Consider the following 27,450-nt stretch of genomic DNA (forward strand, 5'->3'; position numbering starts at 1 on the left):
CTAATAAAATATTAGAATCAATATTAACGTAGCTATATTTTAGGGTTTAGACCCTAAAATATATTTTATATAACCCTATGACCTATTTTCTAGATATATAATATAATAATAGATTAATAATATTTTAGTATATAATTTTAGTTATACCCATTACCCTATATAATAAAATTAGTATATTCTTTATATTCTATATAAAAAAAATTAGTATATTATTTATAGTTTATACTCTATATACTAAAATTTTTAATTGTTTATAGTTCTAGGGTATAATATATAGTTATATACTATATAAGTGTATAGGGTATATGCCATATAAGATTTATCACTTGTAGTAACTAGTAAGTTAGTAACTTTGTTTTAAGCAGGTTCTTAACTTGTAGTTGTAGTCATTGGTTGTATACTTGTATAATTGATTTTGTTTTTAATTTTTAAGTTTTAAGTACTAAGCAAGTTAAACAAAGTTTAATGTGTGAGTTTTTTTGGTTAAATTCATTGAATTAACTTGTAAATTTTTTTTTTGTTGCCAAAACTTGTTAATTAGGATGTGTTTACATCATTAAATAATTGGGCTTAGGCTTAAAAAAAATAAATGTGAGTCCAAAAGTGCTAATCTGAATAATAGCCCATTAGGCCCAGAACTGCGGTGGAGAACCGCACCGCACCTTGAATGGTTTTGTTTTGTTTTTTTATTTCTTTCACGGTTTTAAGCACCGAACCGCACCGTGTATTAATGTCCGGCGCGGCGCACGGTTCCAGGGAAAAAATGAGTTGAACTGCACCGCGCCCACCCCTACTTTTGACTAAAAAAAAAAAAAAAAACATTTACATGCCAGAAAGCATTAATTAAACAAATGGACCGCCTGCCTAGTTCCCCTTTCCTATGTCTTTCTTTCGATACAAACTAGAATATATAAGAGATTCTGAAGCTGCAAATCAAATTTTAATTTCTGGAGTCTTTTAGATTGATATAAGCATTCTTGTTCATATGCTTGCGTTGTGTTTATCTAAGAATTAAGAGTTTTCTTTCACCAAATTACAAACATCATAAAACATGACTCTCGCGGCGACTCACTGTGTCGGCTCAATCCCATCATACCCAATTCATAAGCATCCGCGCAAGTCTCTCTCTGGGCGAATCCAATCTCTCTCATCGTGAGTTTTCTTAGTCGCGCATTTTCACATACACCTACCGTGCCAATTCCCATGGAACTCACCTCACCGGGTCAACTCGGAATTGTGCAGGTGCGAGTGCTTCAATTTGTACAAGGAGCATGTTCCATACTCTCAGGCGTGGTCTTGGCAGAAGAGCATAGTAAAGGAGAAAAAGGCTCTGATTGGGAGGAATGAGGGTTGCCCAGACTCGCTGTTTGTTCTTCAGCACCGTCCTGTGTACACATTGGGCACTGCTAGTTCGGAACACTTCCTCAATTTTGACCTCAAGAACGCGCCTTTCCAAGTTTATCGAACCGAACGCGGCGGCGAGGTTACATATCATGGTCCTGGTCAGGTGAATAATTGTTCATTTATAGAGGGTCAGTTTCTGTTAGATATATAACACTTGATATGATGCATATTGGTTGCACTGTAGATTGTTATGTACCCGATTATGAATCTCCGAAATCACAAGATGGATCTTCATTGGTACCTCAGGTCACTTGAGGAGGTGATCATTCGTGCTCTTTCAAACACATTTTCCATCAAGGCATCTCGGCTTGAGGGCTTAACTGGTGTTTGGCATGGTATGACTTATGAAAGACATGATGCTTCTGCTTCCATTAACTGGTGTTTAGTTTTGTTAAAATGCATTGTTTGTTGGGCCGTTAGGCCCCCATCTTACCAAAAAAAATGCATTGTTTGTTTGATTCTTGGATTTAACTTCTCTTCAGGAAACCAAAAAGTGGCAGCCATCGGAATACGAGTGTTTCAGTGGATAACATATCACGGATTAGCAGTGAATGTCACCACAGATTTAACCCCTTTTCAATGGATAGTACCTTGCGGGTTACGAGACTATCAGGTTGGGAGCATTAGGGGGTTGCTGGGGGAGTTTCAGTCATCCGCCGATGGTGGAAAAGCGCATCTACCTGATCCTGATGATGGCCAGCTACTTGATATTACTTGTAAATCTTTGATCAATGAGTTTTCAGAAGTTTTTCAGGTTAGAATCAATTATGAAACCATCTCAAGGTTGGAGTCTCTAGAAAGCGAACCTGTAAGCCCTCTCAAAGAGGAACTAAACGAATTTAGTTGAGGGATTGAGCCCTCTAAAGGAAATGCTATAGTTTGATAATTGCATGAATTCAGGTTGGAATAAGAACTCACAATGGATGTTATTGTAACTTGTAAGACTAGAATTGATGTCAAATTATTTTAAATTGATATTGGGACAGGTAGGGTATTGGCTTTTATTATTTTCAACTGATAATGTGAAAGTACGTAGCACAAAACATGTTTGATATATATTGGTTTGGTTGAGGAGCTCCCAAAGTGGATTAGTTGGCCAAAACAACAATGGAAATTATGTATTAAATGGTCTCTTAAGAGACATAATATCCAAGTAACCACTTCAAATTAATTTCAATGCATGAATGAATGATGCTGCCTAGGATCATATTCTGCACTGCAGTCTTGTTGGCGACACTGGCAGTAATTCTCTTGGCTTTGCTTTCACCACTTCCCAAAAGAAACCCATCACCACCTTGGCTGGCCCTTTCCCTGTACATCCAGCAACCACATATTGCAAGCTCCAATGCGCAATCCGTGGCACAATCAGACACGGGAGCGTTCATCTTCCACCGCATGCTCACGGAGGGGCCTGAGAACACTTCTCGGGTAGTCGGAAAAGCCCAAGGTTTCATTATCCCCATGGACCAATTTGCACACTCGGCATTCAATATAATCTATCTCACCTTTCACACGCCTGAGTATTCGGGTAGCCTTGGTGTTGAGGCCAAGCATGTTTCGCGTAAAGACATAGAGCAACTTACTGTGATGGGAGGAACGGGATCTTTTGCTTTTGCTCGAGGACTTGCTGTGTTTGCTCAGACGGATCAGCAATCGTTGGGTGTGGATGCCACTTATCATGTAAAGTTGCAGCTTAGATTTCCCAATCAGTCTCGGACAGTTCTAGGATGATGAAGATGATCACGTTCTGAAATGCTCTCTCTTCATTTCTGCATGTTCTTGCTCTGTAATACCTAATAATTCATTCTTTCTTGCCATGAGAGACCAAAGTCTAAAGCCCAATTATAAATTATGTCCAAGGATGTTATTAATCACGACTTACATGCTCCTTCTAATTTCCATCTTCGTGAGTTTTGGCATTGTATTCAGAAAGGTATTAAGAAAAACCCCCCATTTAGTTTTACCATATGATGTTCAATATACAGTTATTTCAGTTTTTATTTTGTTTCCAACAAACTCTCTGATGGTCACATATTGATCCTTCTTGATTGAAAAATCAGCTTTATTGATGCAGTGATGGATTGATTTCAAAATTTCGATTCTTTCTGCTTACCTTGATCTCTTCATATAACTAATAAGTTGGCCTGTAACTTTTGCTGTTGTGATATCCCAATTCCCAATAGAAACCTTCATTCTGTAGAGTGTACAGTAATATGGTTGACGAGGAACTTGATAAGCCTCTTGATGGTCCTTCTTAAGTTGTCCATCATGTTTAGTGTATACAAATAGCAAGCTGGAGATGCATTAATTCTGCTTTCTTCCTTAATTTCTCGTTTGTTTAACTTTACAAATGTGTGAATTGCAGATTTCTCATCATTTGTGATAGAACCTAATGAAGAACACTAGTTTCAAGAACCTTTTTCACTGGTTATGACAATCATGAGACTGTGTGTGTTGACATGGAGCTAGATTACAAATAGCCCTATGGATTATTGATATATTTTAGACCATCTCATTGTGTTGGTAGTTACAGGTTAAAGAGAAGAGAAGCAAGCATTACTTGAAATATTTTTTACTACATTTGTCAGAAGAGCTAGCTTCCTTAAATTTGTATTATTTTCAGTGTTGGAAATTCATTCTACAAGGGATAAGCTGCAGAGTTGTTTCTTTGAGCAATTCAAGTACTTTCGAAGTTCCTGCAAACTTGAAAGGGAGAATGCCAAATTGCCAATTGCATATTTGTAACACTCGAAATAATTTCTGGATTGGTGGAGCTTGGGTTATGTTTATGGATAAATTCGCGTGGATTTAACAACCAATCACAGATCAACACGTGGCTGGTCAGACCATTTTTCAACTTTTACTGTTCAATGGTCAACTGAATCAGACTTAAACTTTTATGTTATCATGCCAGCTCAACAACACATTTATTGTCAGTTCGGATCGGCTCATCTCAACAAGTCCCTCATACCCAATCCGAACCGATCTTGGGATTTTTTAAGAATTTGAGTGTTCATCTTTTCTTGGATCTCAGGTCGATTTGGCTCGTCATATGATGATCATCTTCTCAAAAAGATCTAGTGACAACAGATTACCATCGAAGACAGTCGTTACACTATTCATTGGACCCTTATGAACCAGTTCATCCAGGTCTGATCCGAACAAATATACTGTTTCATACCCGCGCGTGTAAAATATCTGTAATTAGCTCGGCTCAGACCCCACCGCCATCCTAGAAGATCGAAGTTGGGATGAACCGCCATACTCGAATATCCCTGACATAGCTCTATGACAGATGAAACATTCCCAGCTCACAGTCATGACTATTAGGTGGGTAGCTGTGCATGCTACTGTTCATGACCGAACGCGTGGCTTTGCCTCAACCATCCATCTTCATGCAGGTAACTTAACGTTTATTACTTCTTTTGCCTATAAATGCTCAGCCATGCTCAAAGACACACATTCACATTTTTCCCACACAAAGTACCACTCAAAAAAAATACACAACCATCTGAGAATAACCCAGAAGATCTTACATTGTTCTTCTTATTCTCCTGATCATCTCAAAACAACATCCAACTCATCATCCAACAAGACTTCCAATCAGTCAGATCATCCATTTTAAGTTGTTGCATCTCTCTTACGGATTTTTGCATCAACAAGTTACAAAAGCCTAAACTAGGAGCCCTGTAACTGTTATATTGAACTCATCAGATAAGGGACTTAACCATTAATCTGGTAACTGTTATATTGAACTCATCAGATAAGGGACTTAACATGATGATAATGAAAAACAACACATTTAATAATCATATTTAACACATTTTAATAGCTCTGTTGCTTGCTTGACTTGGTTATATATCAAATTCAATCATTTTTGTTTTTATTTTAATTTTTGGAAACAATCTCAGGTGTTACGCGCGCTACATTGTTAACGTGGTCTTTATGGTATTGGTAGTACAAGAAACGTACGATATGGGACAAATTTTAGAAACGTACAAGTTTTTTTTTTTTTGGCAGGAGTAACGTACAAGTTTGTAAAGGCGGAATGTGTATTCTGTAGGCGCCCACAGCCCCATGATGGGCCCATCATCTCAGGAAAAAACGAAAGCTGGAAACTGGAAAGGAAACCAGCAGCGCCGCTGGGAATGAGATTCGCAAACTCCCAACAACCACTTGCACTCTACGTGTAGAAATTTGCCAATTCTACTATTCATGCTATGCAGACTATATATAATGACGAAAATCTAGTAAATAAAATTTCATAATTTAGTATAACTCATCAAAATAACTATATAGAGGGTTGGGAATTGGGATTTACATAAACTTTTTTTATTTACATAATCCATTAAAATTCGAGTTGGATAAAAATTCGAAATATGACAAAATGCGCACTACCTATGTTGTTTTGGTGATCTCCTCCTTCACCTAGTAAGGAGAAAGACGAAGAATTGTTAGCAATCACTTTTTAAAGCGCACATATAAGTCTATATCAATTAAACATAATGAAAGAGATTCAGAAAAAAGAAAAAATAAAAAAATGAAGGAAGATGATAGGAAATTAGTAAATTGAAAATTGTAAACACAGTTGTATTTGGATTTGGGTAATAAACTAATAACAAACAAAACATAAACTAAGCAAAAATTAAACGCCTAATAAGCAAGAAACAAATGATGAAAATTGTCAATTCCACCCCAAGACCCAATTTACAACCACCCAAAAACTAAACAACAACACCATTACAGAGCCAGTGAGGTCACAGAAGCAGAAACGACCTCGTCATCGAAGCTCCAGAGGTCACCAACCACGCCAACCTGAGCTGGAGGATTCGAGGGTGTCACTGTGGACTGCCCATCCAGATATGGAATCTGATAGAACTTCATGTAGTTCTCGTACGCCATTAGCTCCTCAGAAAGCTTTTGCATTTCAGCCTCTTCAATAGCTGCTGCACTCAATTTCCCTTCTTTCATTTCCTCCCCACCATTCTGATTGCAACCCAGTAACCCAGTCGAAGAGTAAGCGCCCTCTGAACCAGACCCATAGTTTTCTTTCCCAGAAATAAGGTCAGCATTCACAACCCCCATGGAGTACCCATTGGAGGGAAATGTTTCAGTCTGGTTTATATCAGAACAAAATCCAAAATCAAAGCTTTTTGGGACATGGCTGTTGGGCTGAAACAGAGGAGGATTGGGGTTTCTTAGATGGGTTAGGGTGGGACAGTCGTCGTCGTCGTCTTCGTTAGGGAAATTGACCTTGGCTTTCTTGCCGCGGATTTTGCGAGCCTCCCTGTCGTAAGCTCTGGCTGCCTCTTCAGGGGTGTTGAAGGTACCAAGCCAAACTCGAACCCCTTTTCTTGGATCACGAATCTCGGCGGCCCATTTGCCCCATGGACGCTGCCTGATGCCTCTGTACAGGTTCTTCCTCTGCCTCTTGGCGGGCTTCTCTTCTTGCACATCAACTGTTTGTAAAAATTCCACGCTCAGAACCCAAATAGAATTTTCATCTTTTAGCTTACAGAAAAATAAAGATATAGAACAAAGAAGAGCGTACCTGAAGTGGGTTGGGATCTTTTTCTTGGGGGTGAGTCATTATGACTTGTTAGGCTGAGATTGGAGTCAAAGAAATCGTTGGGGTTGAGCTTAGCGAAGGGTGAATTGGGCCATATGTCAGAGGCGGTGACACGACGGCCTCGGTTTCGAGGGATGAAGTCAGCGATTATAGCACCGCCACACATTGGAGATTTTGTTGAAAGAAATGAGAAATAAGATGGGTGAAAATAAATAATGAGAGAGATATCAAAAAACTCAGAAAGGGTTTTAGGATGAGTAAGAAATGAAGAGGGAGGAGGGGGTTTTTGTACCAGGACAATTGACACTGGTTTTATGGCATGTGATATGTGGAACCTTCCTAGGATTACCTAGCATTCTTACCATTAATTAAATCTTATGGGGTCTTGCGTGGCTTCCAAGGTTAACTCTTTCTCTGTTTGAGTACAGCTCTAAGTGCCAGGTGGTCCTTAATTTGCATGCCAATGGTTGCATGGTCAATATTTGCAACGCGTACACTCTGTGACTACGAGGCTGTGATGATCAACGTGACTCTGCTGCTACAAAGCTCAAAAGGGTACAACAGGAAAACAAATGATTAATTTGTGATGTAAAAGCTGTAAAACGTTTCATTTGTTGTTAAATATATGACTAATTTTCCCAGGGTGGTCTATTTGTGATTAAATGCATAAATACAAAAAGTAATGTGCTCAAATTTAGGCAATATAACCAACCATCATAGTTGAACTAGCGTTGGCTATGAGCCTATGACGTAGAATTAGCCACTAAAATGTAAAAAGGAAGAAAAGCACATCATACTTGAGTAATACATTGCAAGTGGAATAATAAAAGAACAATTGGGCATTAATTAATATATTGGATTTTAGATGATTTATGGCCGCCAAAGCTCATCCTAATTGGAATAGGATCCTCAATTATTCAAAATTGGATCCCCCGCATTTACTGTCGTATCCCTTCACTTTTACTACGAATTTCAATTTTTTTAATCAATAAATCCTCTGGTTAACTCGTGCTTCTAATTAGTTTACTAACGTAACAGATTAGATCGAACCTTTAAGGTGCTAAACCAAGTTGGTAAATAATTTATAGAAATTATAAGTGAGTGTTAGCAATACTAGTTGTTGAGAAACCGCTAAGCACATCGTATATCCAAGTGGTCAAGGAGCTGGTGTTGGGAATAAGACTTTGAATTGATCAGCAGAAAAAGTAGCTGATGATGGTAGCTACACATACATTGACTGTCAATTTTGTAATGGCCTAATGTGCACCTCTTTGAGATGGTCTAGTCCAATTTGGCATTAGTGCATTACCATCATTGAACTTCTTTTTCTTCTTGTTTATCAATATTTTTGGTACAACTAGATATCAAACAGAAAATTACGTATTGGGCTTAGGGAGGCTTTGGGTGGTTAATCCCTGTTGGCCCAGAAATCTCAGCCCAATCAATACATGGCCACCGCCCACGTTGACCCAACGCCAGCATCATGGGCTGAAGCTTTCCTTGCTAACGTGCACCCATGTAGCTCTTTGCATCACACATTTAATCAACTAATCTGATACTATAGCTGGATCGACCTCATAAAGTTGAGCTGAGCCATTTCCATTCCTATATAAGGATATGGTAGTCACTCTCGCTACAAGTAGTTAAGGAGAGCAATGGCTAATCTCATGACCCGTTTCCTGTTTGCCACCTCTATGCTTCTTTTGTCATTGCTAGTCCTTGCCTCTGCCACTGATTATGGCTCTGGTCCAAAACCACAAGTGTATGAAAAGCTACTACCACAGAATATCATTGGCATTCAAGGCCTTGTTCTGTGTAAGTCAGGCCTTAAAAATTTCACAATTCAAGGTAATCTCTAATTCTATCTAATATGCATGTATGTATCTTACATTATTATTGTTGATGCACAAATTTTGTCATGCGATCAACATATCCTCTGACCTTCACGTCAAGGCCTCTATCAATCACCACATCACTCTCATTCTACTCTGCACATTAGAACAAAAAACACTAAGCGTAAGGGGGCACTAGTGTGGTACCGGCTAAGGACCCTTTGATACTCAAGTCAATAATCACATTTTCATAGTAGTTTAAAGAGTTAGGGTTGTATATCATACTTAAGAGATAGTGTACCCTATTTATAGTGATTATGGTCAAGGGTCTCATAGTCTTTGTCTAATTGGGATTCCTGATAGCTTACCACCTAAGTCTAACTTAGGATAGGCCATGACTCTTTGTTCAAGTAGAACACGTCTCCTCCTAGGCCTACTCTTGCGCAAGTTGGGTCTTCTAATCAAGAAGCTCATCCACTCCATCTAACCGCCTACAAACTTCACCACTTGGGACCCCATGGGTCCCCAAGTGAAATCTTGGGCCGACACGTACCGGGCCATCTCCAGAGCACTCCCCTCCCCAAGGCATCCCTCGGGTGTGGGCCTCTGAGACTCCCCTACAACAAGGCCCTAAGCCTAGATCATTAGGGTCTAGGCCTTCCTTGAGTGCCGAGGCTAAGCTATCTTTAGCCTCGCACGTTCATTGCACCAAGGCCCATTTGGGCCTTGCGCCTTTATGATATCGAGCGCTCGTATTTATGGGTGCTAACCCATGGTCCATTACAGGCTACAATCCGTGTATAAGCCAAGGCTAGCCTAGCTTTGCTTCTCTGGGTCACCAAGCCTCACCGGCCTTGGCCCATTGGTCGTCAAACCCGCCACATGGTCTTGGTCCTTTGGGTTTCGAGCCCACATTTGGGTCCCGTCTCATCCACTAAACCTTTCAGGCCTATGAAAGTGATTCTAGTTGCTTGAGCCTTTTTCTTAACCCGCGTCTAGGCAAAAAACAATCCGGATATCACTCAAGTCTCGTCGTTTCCATTCCTATAATGCGTAGTTCTGCTTGATCAATATACGTATTAACAATTATCAATAATTTATTCTAATTATTCATTGATGTTTTTTAATCAATGTTGCGAATGTAGGAGCTGTGGCAAGGATTACATGTTTGGGTGTGGATGAACATGGGTACGAAACTGCAACTTTCTCCATCTTGAGTGGTGCAACTGATGCAAAGGGTTACTTCTTTGCAACATTGTCACCTAATTATATTTCAGAGCTTGAAGATAAAAAGTGGAAGCTCAAAGAATGCAAGGCTTTCCTTGACAATTCTCCATTGGAGAGCTGCAAAGTCCCTACTGATGTTAACCATGGAATTAGTGGTGCTCTGCTTAATTCCTATCGCACCCTCACTGCCAAGAACATGAAGCTGTACTCTGTGGGACCCTTCTTCTACACCTCGGAATTAACCTAAATCACTCCCTAATAATGGTTACTAATTTGGAGTACTTGAGGAAGGCCAGGGGAAATTAAGGAAATTCATTTATTCTTCATTAAGTGTTGTTGTTGGTTGATTATTATATTTAATTTAATTTCATACTGGTAAGAGGTTTTATACTCTGCCATTTGGGAGATTTGTAATAAGCTTTGCTCTATTAATAAGGTACTTTTTTTTTCCATTTTGAATTGCCATATATAATGCAATTGATTCTCTTTACTTCAATCGGACATATATAGTACTTTTTATATATGCCACATGCATTGACATTTCAAACATCTTGCCTCTCGCGCGCTACGTACGTACTATGAGTTTTCTAACAAATGACTAAATGAGCACGTTAAGTGTCCCATTAATTAACCTTCTGTCAAGTAGTCTACTTGCTCAGAATTATATAATGCAGGCCTTAAAGACTTCCCAATTGAAGGTAATCTCTATATGATCTCTAACTCTATATATGTAAAATCATTCTTTTTGTATCTTATAAGTATATATAAACTATAAAGGGAACATTATAATCATTAATTAAGCATTCTAATACTATGTTAAACACATATATTAGGGTCTAAAAATGTAGAGAGCACTAGTACTTGAGAGGTAGATCCATTCTTCACTCACACAGTTACCAGTAAAGCATTCATAAATCGTTTTACTAATGAAAAACATCTTACTGGGCAAAGGGCTTATGATTTATATATTCAATCGCCTCCTTTTCACTCTTCAAAAGTAGGTTCTGATGGTGATGATTTCAACATCATTACCATGGAGTTCAAATAGGACTTGTATGTCAAAGTGCAACTGATAGAAAAGAAAGAGTATGTCAAATGTGCAAGGTGCATGGTAAATCAGTAATTGTATAACAGTGATTATTGTTTGATGATTCTATACATTAGTCGTTGAAAATACGGTCATCATTTTTACATGGAAATTGTATTGATCACCACCTTCCATAAAGTCAACGATGTAGGATCAAAGGCTCATATAGTGATATGACAAGATAGATCAAATCTGAGATGTCTAAGTTAGTGTCTAACCATGCATTTCTTATTTACTGACCACTATTACTTCAATTAATGGCTCCAAAAAAAAAAAAATTGCTCTATTTATTCCAATCCCAGCACGATCAAATTTTCAAATTTGTAAATTTTAACCCAATTGAGTACCTGTTTACAATTACGTACGTAATTTTTCCTTATATACTACAATCGTGCAATGTTGCTTCAGTGGATGGGAGGTTAGTGGTTGCATCCAGACAAGGTCAACTGGTTGGTCGGCCTGAATTTTTTAATTTTTTCCATCATTTAATTAATAATTTGAAACTTTATCCAAACAAAACCAAATACTCAAGAAGATACATTGTATAAAAAACGACATGGAAAATTAAACTCATGCTTGATGTTAAGCCTTTACAGTTTTGCAGTTATTGCAGATAATTTGAATCCCCTCAGCTGATCTTACATTCAATTATTTGATTCGAACTATATCTCTATCTCCTAGTTATGTATCGTGCAACCAAGTTAGCTCTTCCCTACACATATTTTTATTCCATAATAACGAACAAGGTTAGCTCTTCCATACAAAAAGGCCATGATGATCCTATATAGTTCATCACCCATCTATCATTCTGAGCATACTTCATTTCTTCAATATATAATTTCTTGACAAATATGGCTTTTAACCATTTCTTCTCTGCAACCTCTTTGCTAGTCTTGGCAGTGCTGGTGGTTACAGCTTCTGCTAGTGCTGGTGGGTATGTTCCAAAACCTGACTATGAGAAGCCCAAACTAGAAAAACAGAACCTACTATCAACCATCATGGGCATTCAAGGGCTTGTCTATTGCAAATCAGGCCCTAAACCCATCCCACTTGAAGGTATTTCTCTTTCCTGCAAGTATTTCTTAATCCCATATGGAAACTTTTCTTAAATCTTAGGGTCCGTTTGGTATCATTTTCAAATGCCCATTTTCATTTTCAAAAAATGAAAATGACAGAAAACATGTTTGGTGGCCTATTTTACTAAATAATTGAAAATGTTTTCTAAAAACATTTTCAACTTTTACACTGTAAGTCAGAAAACGTCATTTTGACGTTTTCTATTTTTTGTTTTCTATTTTTCCTATACTATCTTCTTCTTCCTCCTCTCCCATAGACCTCCGTCCCATACTATCTTCTTCTTCCTCCCTCTCTCCCGCATACCTCCCTCCCCTCTCCTTCCCGACCCTAACCCAGCGAAACCCAACCCCCATCACCGCCCCGACCCCAACCTTGACCGCCGGCCACTCTCTCTGCCTCATTCTCTCTCCCCGCCCCTCTCCTCTCTCTCTCTACCACTAGCACCACCGAAACCTCCCCTCCTCAACCCCAGCCCCAACCCCGAAACCCAACCCACCCAGTGAAAGAAAGCCAACCCCTCACTATCTCTCCTCACCCCTCTCCTCTTTCTCTGCCGCCCAGACTCCAGCCCATTGAAGAAGCCAGCCCGAGTTCAAAAAGTCACCTGGCAAGGAACAAGTCCATTGGATAGAAACCTTGATTCAGAGGTCTCAAGATCTTATTTTTAGGATGTGTAGAGAGAGAGAGAGAGGATGAGGAGATTGGGGAAGAAAGGTAGAAGAAGAAGACGGTGGCAAAAAAGGCATTAATTCAGAGTCAATACGTCTAGTGTATATATGTAATAAGCTTGCCTTCCACGTGTGTGTCATTTACGGACAATTTATTTTTTGTTTGTTTGTTGGTTTTGATGTGCCTCTCTCAGTGTGGGTATTTGGGAAGATGAAGAATAGGGGGAGAGAAAAAGAGGAGGCCTGAAAATGCAGTTACCAAACACAATTTCTCATTTTCATTTTCTCATTTTCTGTAAATTCATTTTCTCATTTTCATTTTGCAAAAATGTTTTACAAAAATACTTTTAGAAAATGATACCAAACGAGCCCTTAATTTCTGACAAATTACAATTAATCAGGATCGGTGGCCAGGATAACATGTGGGGCTGTGGATGAAAATGGGTTCGAAGCCGAACCAGTCACCATCTTGAGTGATGCAACTGATGCGAAGGGTTATTTCTTTGCCACATTATCTCCTTCTGAGATTGAAAATAATAAGAAGCTCACTCAGTGCAAAGCTTTCCTTGAACTCTCACCATTGGAGTCATGTAACGTTCCCACAAACATAAACAACGGAATTGGTGGCGCTCTACTCGCTTCATATCGCCTCCTCTATGACAAGAACATAAAATTATATACTGTAGGGCCCTTCTTGTTTACATCAGAACCTAAACCAGTCAATCATGGTTACTAAATGATCAAAGCGTACCTTGACCTGATATATATATATATATATATATTTAATTATGGAAGGTGTGGGAGGCACTTAATAGTTTTAATTTGCATTTCAATTTCACTGCAGAATTAGGCAAAGCAATACAATACGCCATTTCAACAACAAAATATGTGATACGTGCATTGAAGAACTAAGACCACAGAAAAAGAATATGTATAGCAAGATTCATACAACCCTCTGTGTAGAACCTTTCACTGTCCTCTCCTCACAACTTTCTTTACAAAAGTGTATATACTAAACCTAAGTATTCACTCCTCCTATTTATACAGTGCCCTGAATTCAGACTATGCTCATTTGTATGCTGCCAGCTTATTTGGCTAAGAGTGTCCAACAAATGGATGAAAACTAAGAGCTCATATTACGCAAAATCTTTTATTAAACATGCTGAAATTTCAGTTTTCTTAAGGCAAAACTTCGTACCCATGCCTGCAACGGCTGGGTGGATATGGCTTCACTGGCTCGATGATTAGCATTCAAGAAATCTGGGGCTATCCATTGAGCTAGGCCAGCTGCAACCCGTAGACCATCCCAAAACACCTAGAATTATATCGATGCTTGAGCAAGCAAAAACCTACAGGGTAAAAAAATCTCATGTCAGGACTAAAAATTCACCAAGTGAAACAATAAGGGGTTCAGAGATGGATGTCTGAAACACTACCAAACTTTCCACGTTTCCTTCAACATGAAATAACATGACAGCCATTCCCCTTTCACCGTCGATCTCAGCCTGGTCATTGATGGTAAAGGTGTTACAGAAGTAAACGAGAAGGCATTAATATATAAAACATATAATTACCAGCTCCAAGCACTCACCACACAAGAACAAATAGTAATGCCTGCAGCTGCCATTGCTGTTGTGACCTCAGCCATCATACCTGAAATTATAATTTTAAAGTTTAAACAGGTTGAGTGGTATGGCAGAAGACATTTATTTCTCCATAATGATGAGAAATTTAGACTACAAGCTACTTGGTAGACTCACTAAGAAGCTAAATCAGATTATAGCGTACAGAGGAATAAAATTAGTCCAGGGTATTCTTGTAAATCGTTAGAAGTGAAATAAATCTATCAAAAGGATGTTTAGTGTTCTTGCAAATCCTCATGAAAAAGCAATTCAGTGGTGCCTGCTGACTTGCACAAGTTGGATCTCAGCTAGCACTTAGCAGCAATATGCCACTTATGATTTAAACCTCGAGACATAAAAAAGGGAAAGGCTAACCTTTTCGATTTATGCAAACCACGCAAAACCATAGGATGGAGTGCCCTTCAATATTATGCCAAGAGGCAACCTTGCTGACTTGCCAACTTTCTAAACTGGGCAAGGCTTCCTTGTACATTGGAATATTAGCTTGTAACATTCTGCCAACACCATTTCCCTGCGACAAATGCTCCCCTTCAGCCTTCAAACTTACATGCTGAACATGTTTGTTATGTTTCCCGTTCACCTTGGGAACCCAAGCACTTCCATTTGTATTTTGAAAGGGATCTACAGAACTTTGTTCTGGCAATGACATTTCTACAACATTCACCAGCATTTTCTCCCAAATAGGTTTGTATCCTTTGGAGGTACTCGGGAGCTCTTCTGATTCACTCTCTTCTTCAGAATCAGCAATGAAGTCAATTACTTTATCTGCTGTTATTTCAGCAGCAGACAGGGCAGCTTGTTCCCTTAAGAACTACATACAAGAAGAAATTTTTGTTTTAAAAACAAGGCAGCTAGTAACAGGAAAAATAAAATTGAATCAGGATCCAACCGACAAAGCCTACTTTCATAATTTTGTGTCTGGCACTACGTGTTTTTGCATGTTGCAACCACTGCTTATGCCTCTGAAAAGCTGATTTTCCGGTAAGTGACTGAGGGAAAAAATAAAAATTATGAGCTCATTAGATAATTTGCATGGAATTTTGTACATGTTGTACTACACATTTAAGGAAAGGCAAAGAAAAGATAATGGTCGAAAAATACTGACATTATAAGTAATGATCTCCACAACTTCTGCATTTGCAAGTACATGCAAAGGAGAAACAAGATTACCATTGACCTGCATTGAAATGAAGTGATCCCTGTTTTATTCCTTACAGTGACTAAAAATTTAAAATTGAGCAAGAACATATCCGTCAAAAGGAAGCAATTTACCTTTGCTGCTACCATTTTGTTGCCAATTTCAGTGTGAATCATATAAGCATAGTCAATAACAGTTGCTCCTTTAGGAAGATTTTTTATCTGTACATATTGTAAAGATATCAATCAATAGATTAAAGCAAAATTGTCTTATATGTGAAGATTTATGTTTTTCTCATCCTATTAAATATAATAGCAATCTCACCCATGAAACAATCAAAATACTTACCTCCCCCCTTGGAGTAAACACAAACACACGACTACCTAATAGATCTCTAGTGATAGTTTCTACAAATTCTCTAGAGCTCATGTTGCCAACAAACTCCTCTTGCCATTCTCTAATTGCATTGAGCCAGCCAATCTACAGAAAACAAGAGACTTCATCCATGAGATTGATATCAAAGTCATGGGACATTAAAGGATCTACTAAGAACTTCCAACAAAAATTACTATCGACAAATCATAAATTAGTAATGAATGTAGGTACAATACCCTGAGTGCAATATTTGCATTGTTAAGGCATACGGTCTTCCCTCTTGAACTTCTACCATTAGGGATAGTACGGCCAACTAAACCAGTAACAAATACTCTCCCACTGTAATGAGAAGCAATGCCTCTCTGAGCTATCAGATCCATCTCTTCTGTTCTTATCTGCCCAAACAGATAAAGCCACTTATGTAAATGAATACCTAGCAAGTAACTGAACTTACCCAAAAGACGAGATAAAATTCGACTCGGTAAAACCTTATTATAAACTGCTTGGGAAAATAGGAACATGCTCAAAAAATAACGTCTGATAATACCTGCACTTCTAGCCGCAACATGCTCTCATACAGGAAAGGAATTACAGTTGTCTGGAGACTCTGATAGCCATTAGGTTTTGGGGTGGCAATATAGTCTTTCATCTGTCAGAAAAGATAATTGTAAATGTACCAAAAACTTCTGCTATTGCTTAAATTGGATCTTCCAAGAGTAATGGAGGACATATACGCACAGTTCGAGGAATAGGGGTCCAGATTCCATGAACCAACCCAAGCACATGGTAGCAAATCTGTAGAGAAAACAACAATAAGAAGAAAGCTAGATGACATATCAAGTACAGAGTGAAGTAAAGAATTCCCTATCTCTGGGCATGAACAAGAATATACCTGCTGTGGGGTGCACAGAGGCCCATCTCCAAGGCATGGCTTTGGTTTGATAATAATACGAAGCTGGTAATAACAAACAGAAGTTATAAGTTAATGAAGAAATATGAATCATCATGAAGTGTCCTCATCAAAAGTTTCAAGTTAGTTCAAGGTAAATATCAGAACAAACCTGTGCAATTTGATTAACCTCATTAATTGAACCTTTAGATTTGAGCGCAGCTTTATAGATACTGCAAGTAAAGATCAAGAACTCTCCATGTTAGCCTGAGAAATAGTCCTTATAACAACAGTTAAAATAAACCATGAGAAAAAGTAACTAATGAAATATAAAGCAGATAATTATGATCTCCCAAAGAATTACACAGTAAGCATGACAGTCACAACATCTCATTACAAGGATCACAAGAGTGAGAGGAAGGATCACAAGAGTGAGAGGTCATGTTCCACGTCATTTTAAAATCCCAGAAAAAATCTTTGAATAATGTCCTTGCATTTTCCATTCCAGATAACAATGGACTTTAAGCATGCAATGAAGTCATAATAATGCTTAAACTGAGTTAGGACGTACCAAGCAGGCCATATGTAAGTGAGAAAATGGTAGTAGAATTTATGAACTAACCTGTAGGGTTCCTTACAAACAGCACGAACTTCAGTTTTCACAGTCATCAGCTCTAAGAACTGATCATCCTCAATCTTCTTCACCAAAATTTTGTTTGCCTAGCACAAAGAACTAAGGTTTGATGAGCAAAAATCACTGATAACACAATGCCTAGAAGCATAGAAAGTTTAACTTGAGAATGTTTTTTTTTTTTTATGAGAATCTCAATCGCATAAACCATGCAATCAAACAGTAATCTTCCTAAACCACCATGCAGAGTTGTAGACATTCTTGCTAAGAGAATGAATGCATTACCTCCACAAGTTCTTTCTCATGTTCTTTGTAAAGGTCTGCAACTCTTCTCTTGATCTTAGCATAATCTTCGGGGTTTGTGTACATGAAGGAAAGGTTTTCAAGTTCCAACTGTAAAACAGAATCAATACATTACTAGGAAATGGAATAAGAGGAGCATCATCACAAGATAAGAAAGTAAAATATGATTTGGTATACCTTGATTTGATACATCCCAAGCAACTTTGCTAGAGGTGCAAAGACTTGCAATGTCTCCCTTGCAATACTGGACTGAACGAAACAAAAAACATCAAAATAATATCAGCTAAATAGTAAATAACCAATGAATTCTAAACAGACAACACATCACCTGCTTATGTGGAGGCATGTGTGAAAGAGTACGCATGTTGTGTAGTCTGTCAGCTAATTTGACGATGATAACTCGGACCTGGAACAACCCCTATTTTAGTTTCCAAATGGATTTCGCTGATAACATACAGCACTTACAAAAAATGTTAATAAAATAAATCCACCTCCTCTGTCATAGCTAGAAGCATCTGCCGTAGGTCATCTGCTTTCACATCTTGTACAGAATCATGTTCACTCTTACATTTCAATTTTCCCAGCTTTGACACCTAAAGACAAATGGAAAGAACTTTCAATTGCTGTGTGCCCAAATTAATTGGGAAGTTTGTGAGGCATTACAGGAGCTATTGAAAAAACATGAAAAATATAAGATTCTAAATCAATAGATATATAAAGGCACCTTAGTTTCTCCTTCTACAATATGGCGCACAGTAGCGCCAAACTCCTCCTCTATCCTTTCGAAAGTAACAACATTGGTATCCTCAACTGTATCGTGCAGTAATCCAGATGCAATAGACTCCCAATCCAATTCCTGGAACAACAGATACATTCAGATTTGGTTGTAGAATGCAATTAAAGATACTGAAAGGGCTTATTCTTAACTTTGCACAACTCACAAGTTCCCCTAAAATACGTGCAACTTCAACTGGATGAATGATGAAGGGCTCTCCACTGCGTCTTTTTTGACCATCATGGGCCTCAAAAGCCAGCTATACAACCAAAAACTACTGTCATGTATAATCACCAGTCCAATTCAATGGATTTTCAAGACAGCCACACTAAAATTTCTCGTTAGGCATATAGCTGACCTTAAGAGCATTATGGACAAGTTCCAGTTCGTGAGGTGGGAGGTATGAGATAGTCGGCTTAAGATCCTGAGATAATTAGATTACAGACAACAAAACTCAAACCATACGAAAGAAAATACCTCTGTTTGTAGGAAAATAACTATAGTTTCCATTGATGCCTAGTTAGGCAATAATCAAAGCATACCTCCCACAATCTTTCAGGAGAAACCTCATCAAAGGCATCTGAAGACAAAGATGAAGAACAGTGCAGCTGCCATCTCTTACAAGGAACATGAAGTAAACCTGATTTAAAGAGTTTTCCGAGAACTACAAAGTCTGAAGCCTCAGTAGAATACCAACCTCCTACATTATAGGATTCACATCTCTGCGCAGAGTACAATAGTAGGAGAGTTCAGAAGCTTATAGAGAATTGCATGAGTAAGATTCTTGAAAAGAATACTAACAAGCACCTACACCAAGTAACAATCCTGCTCCTAGACCACAGCTTTACACCCCCCCTATTCCCCAAACTACATGGATATTAGAAGATTTATCCGCTTGGTGATACTATGCTTATTCTGATTGCTACTAGAATGCTGCATATGGAATTATGGATTAAGCCAGCATCCCAGGTTGTAAATAGAAAAACTTGCACCCAAAATCAAAGATAAGCAAAAAGGAAATGAAATCAATGATCTTGGGTTTCAACCAGTGGCAGATAGTTAATCCAAATTACATAAAGAACTTACATAATTCATCCGGTGTCTTCTTCCATTCCGAGCATACGACAACCAAGAACACTGAGGAGTATGAGCTGTGCTCGCAAGAAACCCCGTTAAGACTCTCGGAGCTTTCCACGCACACGAGAGCACGCTACAGTCATATCTCCCACTCCCGTCCCCTTTCTGTAGCTTACATACGTTCACGCATTCTAAAGAAACTACAACAATTCACGAATTCCAAAATTCCAAAATCAACTCCAGAGAAATAGTGAATTAAATGAACTAATGCTCTGTTTGGATGCTCAGAAAACAGTAGAAAAAGAATTCAAGAATTTCACATTTCATATCGTCCTCGTTCCCACATAGCAGTACTAGGCTAAGTTCACTAGGGTTTGGTTAAACCATGTGCTCAAATACAAGGAAAATCCAAAATTCATTCAGTGTCGTACAGAATGAGCAAGCAAAGGAAGCGAGCAGTGATACATACCTGACATGGAAGAAGCGGAAGCCATTTGTAATCAAAGAGAGCAATCTCATTGAATCGAACTGAGCATTAAACGACACAGACGCAGGAACGCAACGCAGAGAGAAGAAAGTAGATACCAAAGCTTATTCTAGGCAACCAAGAATCAAGAGCGCGTGCGTTTCATAAGATAGAGAGGTTGTTCAACTGAGAATCGGAGAGATTCTTTGGAATCGGAGAGAGCGTTACGCGGTGTCCGCGAAACGTTCGGTTTCGGACAAATAAGCGACGGACTGAAACTAAGAATTTCGCCAGCAGATAATTGAGAGAGAGAGAGAGAGAGAGAGAGAGAGAGAGAGAGAGAGTCAGAGAGATATCGAGCTTAGCCAATGCCACACAAATGCCGTTTGATAAAGATATTTTTTAGATTTTGATTACTTTTTTTTTCTTCTGTGAGGTGGATTTTAAGCGAAATTGTTAGGGTGTGGAGAAGAGTATATTTGGACTTTATGCCATCATCGCCAAAAGTTGACACGTCGGAGAAAAGACCGTTTTTGTATGTTGGTAAGGAATTTACGCCCTTTGAATTTTGTGAATTTACCATCTTTGCCCCAATACATCAAAATAATTCCCATTATTTTATTTTTGTACACATACAACACTGCCTTGTTTGTTCATAAGTTCATAACTACTTCCATTTTAAACTTCATTTATTATTAACACATGAAATATTATATGTTGCATTAGGTTTCTTGTCTGAAATCTGCTGCATCAGCTGCTTAAAATTTGATGAAATTTTTGAATTACTTAGATTATGATGCTTGATTCTATTTGGATTTTGTAACATGGTGAATGAAATTCTATGGACAAATGGCACGATCAACTAAATTTAAAAAATTGTAAAAATCATTGATCATCACTCTGAAAATGGCTTAGGAGCACCACTAATACCAATAGTGGCACAATGCTGCTGAGGATGAGAACCCATTTTGAATTTTACTGTGAGCTTGGATTCTCATTTTGTTTTGTATAGTTTTCCTCTCCCATATCATATGTCTTCTCTTGGTGTTTTTCCTTAAAGCTATAGGAAAACGTAATGCAGAATGCTGGGAGTAAATTACCATATACTTTCTGATAGAAGATTAATTACTATGTATTTCATCGCCCTAGTTAGTCTGAGTGATGAAGTAGTAGACTAGTAGTGCAGCATTATCAGACTAGAGTCCCTTAATTAGGGTTCTGTTTTTGTTTCTGCCTTTTGAGTGTGGACTCTATGGATTAGGTCCATTAGGATAAACAACATAATAGTGTTGTACTTGGAATTTGCACTTCTAAACTCCTTAAGGCATAATTAAACAGTTTCTTAGGTACCATCATGAATGATTGCAGGAGCAATATTCTACAGAGAACTTAACAGATTGATGTGCTTCTGCGTGAAGATTTTGTTCTGTAGTTCCTCCTGGAGAATTTTGTAACAATATGCTTGCTTATATTCTTTTATAATACAACATATTCTACCAAAAGAAAAAGACCCTTTGACTGCAAAGATAAAATAAGAGGATTCTACATATATATCCTAAGAAAAGGAACATGGTCATTGGCCTCCTGTCCCCTCACTTTGGCTGCAGCTAGAGTAAGAATATACCTTTGCCTAGATAAAGCATCATCTGCTGTCTTTTTGTTTGTGCTGAATATATATGGAATATCTGATCCTAGCTTCTCATTGCAAATTTCAAATGGATATGTTTTTATACAGACTGAAAATTATATCATCTTAACTTTGTGTGGCTCTTGGAAAAGTAAATGGGTCATGTCGACAACCAAGAATAGACTTTTGGTCCAGGAAGAAAAGGGTCAATGACTATGAGGATTGAATGCCACTAGGGACTATTCTGACTTTTATCTGGATATATTAGATTGAGATGTGGCTGAAACTAGCTAGGTGACCATTTTTCTGACCATTTTGCCTCAATAGTAAAGCAAATATATGCTCCTTCGATTACCTCAATTTCTATCTTATGGAATCCAGTCCAAGCATTTCACAAAACTAATGATAGGTCTTTTTCTTCTGAACCTCAACAGAGGTTCCACATGATACATATGCAAGAGCGGAGGAAGTGTTGTTTTCCAGTTCCCAATTACTGTATGTAGAATTAATAGTCTAAAACCAACAGAGTTTTTTTAATCTTGCACAATATATACCATGGTGCTATAAAAATACAAATAAATAGCTCTCAATTTTTATTATCTTTACCCTTATTTCCCATGTTCTGCACTGTTTTAATAGCATCCTCAGCCTCATTGTATTATTTGCATACATGAATACCAACCAATTGAGCTTGGGTTGCAACTTGCAACTTGCCAGAGTGCAAGATATCTCTGCTTAATTCCTCTTATATGGAATGCTATCAAATTAATGATGGAGATGATTGCATCACACAGAAGGTTTCTCCTTTAAGATAAGACAAAACCTGAAAATTAATACAGAGAACAAGAAAACATAATCAGCAACAACTCTTTCAGAATATATGTTGACATAGATCTCTAGAAATAACAAAGTTAACTGTCAACACAGTGAGAGGGAGAGAGAGAGAGGCTCAACTATATATATATATATATACACGCTTTAATTCTTACCTCACTCATGCATGGCCGCAAATCTGGACTAGTCATTGTGCACAGAAATGCAGTGCACATTACTCTAAACAATTCATGCATGTCTACATCCTCCCAGTCTTCATCTAATAATTCGTGGAATGCTCTTTTCTTCAACAATGGACGGGCCCGCATGCATACACATACAAAAAAATATGCCAAACAATTAATCAACCATGTAATTAATGATAGAATTAGAGCATCCAACCCAAAACCAATTGGCAATGGGACCCAAGATTTATAAGCACATATGTTAAGCTCTAGTTTTCCGATGTGGGACATTACTCCACATTACTCTCAACAATTAAGACTTAAGAAAAGTCATCTCCAAGTGATGGAATCAGAGCTAGCTTAATTATAATTAATTTACTTACCCACTCTGTCAAAGTTTTGTCGTCTGGCGGCAGCGATGTTTTGCAGAAGAGTCTCAACAGCAAGACTCCAAAGGATAGGATGTCGAATTTTACTAGAGCCATTGATTCAAGGTCTAAATAATCCCGAAGTGAACACCTTTCATTGACAGTTTGACACCAAAATTAACTGCTTAACCCCTCGAGCAATTTCAAGAGCTATCTTCAATTTATCTTGAAATGTCAATTTCAAGTGTTTACCCCGAGACCCTGCATTTGCTGAACAATTCATAAATAATAATGTATACATAAATATATAGCAGAGCATATGACAATTAATCCATTAAGATCAAAGTAATTACCGTAGATATTTGTGTGTAATGAGCCTCTTTTTGTGGAGGAAAAGACCAGAACAGTAGTATTTTGTCTGTGGTAGTAAGCAGTCAAGGGCAGTATATTTTTGTGGTGCATAGACATGGCTGCTTTCTTTTCTGCTTCAAGAATATTGGCAGTAGTGGTGGAATCTCCAATAGTAGTACTAGTACTGTATCTCTTTACCATTACCAGCTGGGATTGGGAACTATAAACTGCAGGCAACAATCCCTCATATGCCAAATAGGCATGACCCTTTGGATCCTCAACCTGCAGAAGTATCCTTGTCCTGAACCCAAGTGTCATATCTTCAACCGTTTCCCAGCTCAGCTCTAGTGGTAGTCCTAGCACATTTTCAGCCTCTTTTGAGAGGGCCTCCACTATAACCTTCTGATCCTCACTTTCCACATGTTGCTCATCAGACATACTTCTCTTCTCCTACTTAATTGCTTCAACTAACTAGCTACAGAATTTTTGGTTGGGTTTTATATGTATATGTACATGTAAAACTTTCTGATATATCCATTATTTTCAAGCAAGTAATTAATATTAACAACACAATATGGCTTCCTAGTCATATATCACTAATTAATTAACTAGGCATACATTGCAATACTATGTTTCTGTCAGTTGCGGACTGAGGTGATCTTTAGCAAAACACCTGCCCTGCAAGAAAATAAATTTTCATATATATCAAGGTAGATATACAGTATTTAATACCACCTTCAACTAGGAAAGACGTACGTGACTAACTAGTATATATTCTTTGATCGGACCGATGAATTAACATATGCAGGAGTTGTCTTGTATATAGTTTTTTTTTTTTTTTGGTGCATAGCTTCTTGTCTTGTATATAGCTTCTTTGATTATTAGCGCTTGTTTCCGGCTCAATAACTTGATGATTTCGAATCTTCTAGCTGCTTGTGTTTTTTGTGTTTATTTTTGCGTGATTACCCTGCTGTACATATATTGCACGTACCTTCAAGAATGTGTTGCAATGTATTTTTGATTGAATATATAGTGTTTTAGTGTGATGGGAATAATTACATCAAAATAAAATTGGATATATGAATCCATATAATAAAATTGGACCTTCCTATTTATAGATTTAATTTTCTTGTTCATGAAGCTTTCCGGTGATCTCTTCCAAAATTTCGGAGCTAAATCAAAATATAAACGTCGACAAACCAGTGCCAACCGTGTGGACGTTCGCACATGAATGAGTCTATATATATATGCATAATCAAGGCGTATAGAATACCAGTAGAAGAAAACAATAAATTACTAATTAGCTAGGGGACAGTTGTTTTCATCATGATCTAATAATATATAATACCTAAAGTTTAATTGGGAGACAAATTAAAACCCAATACCTTGTGAGAATCAAAAACAAATTGTTGCTACGTGCGTCGGTACTTTTATCTGAATTTATATATGTGGCAGATATATAACACAATTTGATTAAAGAAAATTAGGGGCCGGTTAGGGTTGAGGTCGTGAAATTGGGTTTCCTAGAGACAAGTTAGAATTAATATATTATATATATGGAACTTCACAACGAAGAAGATATAGAAATATGTATATGAATCCATATAATAAATGAAAGTATACAATTGATTATACATATGAATTAAGTGTTATGGGCCTATGCATGGCATGTATACATCAGGTGGTCCAAGCTAGAACTAAATGTGGTCGGTAAATATGGTTTACTAAATTTGGTCATTGTGTGAATGACATTACTCCATCGATCATTCACCTATCGCCTACTGCATGATTGATGATTCTACAAACAAGTAAACAACCATGGAACTCCCTTCTTTTCTAAATAGATGGGGATCCATCCGAATTGAACAAAGCATTTGCATAAGATCTTGAATCAAGATGTTTAATTTAATTTGTTGATTTTTCTTTAATTTAATTAGAAATTCATGAATCGATGGAAATTACTTAAATCTTGTACACAGAGGATGATATAATATGTATGTTAACATGTTAATGGCAGGCTGGGGCTGGTGGATTCTGTACACCCTTGGGTGCAATCTTTGCATTCGAACATTCAGCTATAATGTCTGCGTTTTTGGTACTTTCGCCGCTGTAGGCTAAATTAATGTCCGCCAACTCAATCCCATCGCAAGGGTTTAGACGACTGCATAGCAAAGACACGGCGACGTTTCTCTGTGAGGTGCCCCTAATGTTTCTGAAATGAACATCACTAATCTTCCACTTTGATGGCTTCGAATCAGTAGCCTGCACCAAACAAAAATAAATAAATTAATTGAAGATTAATTAATTAAGGTGTATATATAGGTAGCTAGAATATATGAATTAATCAATGAATTAACTAATTACTTACCTTATCCTTTTTGTTTCCATAGTGCTGATCTATGACAATGGGATTTTTGACATTGTCCATGACAATGTCTTCGTAGATAATTGCAGTAGCTTTTCCTGGATTTTTGCCCTCCCAAGTTTTGATTCGAGCACCATTGGTGGTGTTTCTGAAGGTGCAGTTGGTGACAACAACCCCACTCACGCTCTCTTCGTCATCGTACTTCCCAAGACTCCCAATACTGCATGCATGCAAGCATATATATTAATTAACTAGTTACTTAAGTGGCCAAAAAAAAAAAAAGTGACACAAAAGTAAGCAAGTACGTAGGTGGGTGTGGCTTGTACGTACCTGATGCCATGCCCTGGGCCACAAGTAACGTTATGGACGGTGATATTTTGGGTGCCTTGGCCTATGGAAACGCAGTCATCACCGGTTCCGATAAGGCTGTTAATGACTTGAACATGAGTTGAACTGCTTATATGGATGCCATCTGTGTTAGGGCTCTCGCCCGGAGCATTAATGTGTATGTTGTTGAACGTTATGTTGTTGCAGTCATATACGTGGGCATGGAAGAATTTGCTATTCAACGAGGTGATGCCCTCAACGATGGTGTTGTTCACTTTGGTGAATTTAAGTGACTGCATGCATCCATCCAATTACGTACAAAGCTAGGTTAATTAACTTGGATCGAATATATATATATATAGATTTTATAAACTTAAACTCTTAATTAGCTAGCTAGCTCGATCGGGCTTACAGATGGGGACTGAGGGCAATCGGGTTTGTCCTTGCATTCGATTTTGCCTTTCCATGAAGACTCGCCTTGGCCATCAAAAACTCCGTCACCGGTGAGGATTAGACCATCAATGATCTCAAAAGAAAACCATTCGGGAGACGCATATAGACTGAGATCGGTGGAGGCTTTAAGAGTTCCTTGAACTTCAACAATGATTGGCTCTTTTGAGCTGTTGCATGGCCCTTGAAATACCACAGGCCCTGTCAAAAACGTCCCTTTTGGAATCACAACCTTTGCTGGACCCGAGTAGTTTCCTCTACATGCGGCTACCCATGTCTGAATGAATGCCTGCCCGCACCATCAAATTGTTACATATGTATACATGAAAATCGAAATTGGAATTGAAATGTCATCAAACTCACTGAATCATTATCCTCGATTGGGTTGCTGTCTGTTGAAGTTGAATCCACCTTCTCATCGTCATCATCTGTTGACCAGGGGACTAACTTGCTACTATCGAGTGCAAAACCACCACCGGGCAGCGGAGTACCGCCACCGGGCAGCACCGGTAAAATGTTATTATCACTCTCGCCATTCTTTTCATCCTTGTTGGCCTCATCTGGTTTCTTCATCTGCTCTTCAGTCTTAGCACCAAAGGCTGTGACATCAAAAATTTTCCTTTTAACGGTGTCCTGAGTAAGGCTACGACGGCCGGCACCAGCCTTAAAAAGATGTCCACGGGATGCACCATGGGCCACGCAACAGGAAAGCATAGCGAAGCCGATAAGGATAACAATTTTGGCATCAAATCTCCTTGCAATGGCCATATTTGGCGACCTCAATCCCATAGACATCCTTCTAT

The 27,450-nt window shown here is 38.2% G+C and overlaps 6 protein-coding genes and 2 pseudogenes across 9 annotated transcripts; 4 read left to right on the forward strand and 4 right to left on the reverse strand.

The window, feature by feature from the left end:
- The first annotated feature begins 864 nt into the window (after positions 1-864).
- Positions 865-2,397, forward strand: LOC147275494 (octanoyltransferase LIP2p, chloroplastic-like). Its single transcript, XM_086254744.1, has 4 exons — positions 865-1,152; positions 1,243-1,507; positions 1,589-1,739; positions 1,887-2,397. The coding sequence occupies exons 1-4, from the start codon at positions 1,052-1,054 to the stop codon at positions 2,249-2,251; spliced, it is 882 nt and encodes a 293-aa protein (XP_086110870.1). The 5' UTR covers positions 865-1,051; the 3' UTR covers positions 2,252-2,397.
- Positions 2,398-2,572: 175 nt separating this feature from the next.
- LOC147275495 (Disease resistance-responsive (dirigent-like protein) family protein) lies at positions 2,573-3,340 on the forward strand. Its single transcript, XM_086254745.1, has one exon. The coding sequence runs from the start codon at positions 2,593-2,595 to the stop codon at positions 3,133-3,135; it is 543 nt and encodes a 180-aa protein (XP_086110871.1). The 5' UTR covers positions 2,573-2,592; the 3' UTR covers positions 3,136-3,340.
- Positions 3,341-5,974: 2,634 nt separating this feature from the next.
- Positions 5,975-7,551, reverse strand: LOC147275496 (ethylene-responsive transcription factor ERF071-like). The gene is made up of 2 exons (XM_086253242.1): positions 6,956-7,551; positions 5,975-6,863 (listed from the first exon to the last, which is right to left on the reverse strand). The coding sequence occupies exons 1-2, from the start codon at positions 7,137-7,139 to the stop codon at positions 6,145-6,147; spliced, it is 903 nt and encodes a 300-aa protein (XP_086109368.1). The 5' UTR covers positions 7,140-7,551; the 3' UTR covers positions 5,975-6,144.
- Positions 7,552-8,640: 1,089 nt separating this feature from the next.
- On the forward strand, positions 8,641-10,304 carry LOC147275497 (protein SEED AND ROOT HAIR PROTECTIVE PROTEIN-like; annotated as a pseudogene). Its single transcript, XR_015123780.1, has 2 exons — positions 8,641-8,821; positions 9,951-10,304. The product of XR_015123780.1 is annotated as a protein SEED AND ROOT HAIR PROTECTIVE PROTEIN-like (transcript).
- A 1,346-nt stretch (positions 10,305-11,650) lies between these two features.
- LOC147275498 (protein SEED AND ROOT HAIR PROTECTIVE PROTEIN-like) lies at positions 11,651-13,600 on the forward strand. The gene is made up of 2 exons (XM_086253444.1): positions 11,651-12,175; positions 13,266-13,600. The coding sequence occupies exons 1-2, from the start codon at positions 11,971-11,973 to the stop codon at positions 13,598-13,600; spliced, it is 540 nt and encodes a 179-aa protein (XP_086109570.1). The 5' UTR covers positions 11,651-11,970.
- On the reverse strand, positions 13,378-20,507 carry RSH1 (RELA/SPOT homolog 1). Of its 3 annotated transcripts, none has more exons than XM_086253442.1 (25): positions 20,165-20,507; positions 19,705-19,895; positions 19,161-19,340; positions 18,977-19,042; positions 18,785-18,877; positions 18,568-18,699; positions 18,335-18,436; positions 18,172-18,249; positions 18,021-18,092; positions 17,826-17,933; positions 17,532-17,629; positions 17,082-17,142; positions 16,913-16,975; positions 16,759-16,815; positions 16,568-16,669; positions 16,257-16,415; positions 15,994-16,125; positions 15,780-15,866; positions 15,613-15,684; positions 15,410-15,496; positions 14,862-15,318; positions 14,456-14,517; positions 14,301-14,369; positions 14,063-14,213; positions 13,378-13,518 (listed from the first exon to the last, which is right to left on the reverse strand). In XM_086253442.1, the coding sequence occupies exons 1-24, from the start codon at positions 20,187-20,189 to the stop codon at positions 14,109-14,111; spliced, it is 2,658 nt and encodes an 885-aa protein (XP_086109568.1). In that variant the 5' UTR covers positions 20,190-20,507; the 3' UTR covers positions 13,378-13,518; positions 14,063-14,108. The 3 variants fall into 3 exon arrangements, with proteins under 3 accessions (XP_086109568.1, XP_086109569.1, XP_086109567.1); XM_086253443.1 differs by having other exon boundaries at positions 13,455-13,574; XM_086253441.1 differs by lacking the exon at positions 13,378-13,518 and having other exon boundaries at positions 13,754-14,213.
- A 2,041-nt stretch (positions 20,508-22,548) lies between these two features.
- On the reverse strand, positions 22,549-23,943 carry LOC147275500 (putative inactive receptor kinase At2g26730; annotated as a pseudogene).
- A 1,569-nt stretch (positions 23,944-25,512) lies between these two features.
- LOC147275501 (exopolygalacturonase-like) lies at positions 25,513-27,442 on the reverse strand. Its single transcript, XM_086253914.1, has 5 exons — positions 27,011-27,442; positions 26,610-26,936; positions 26,201-26,490; positions 25,874-26,090; positions 25,513-25,767 (listed from the first exon to the last, which is right to left on the reverse strand). Exons 1-5 carry the CDS (start codon positions 27,440-27,442, stop codon positions 25,513-25,515), a joined length of 1,521 nt encoding a protein of 506 aa, XP_086110040.1.
- Between the last annotated feature and the right edge of the window lie 8 nt (positions 27,443-27,450).

The sequence above is a fragment of the Dryas octopetala genome, chromosome 8 (assembly GCF_963921425.1).
Source record: "Dryas octopetala chromosome 8, drDryOcto1.1, whole genome shotgun sequence".
NCBI lineage: Eukaryota > Viridiplantae > Streptophyta > Magnoliopsida > Rosales > Rosaceae > Dryas > Dryas octopetala.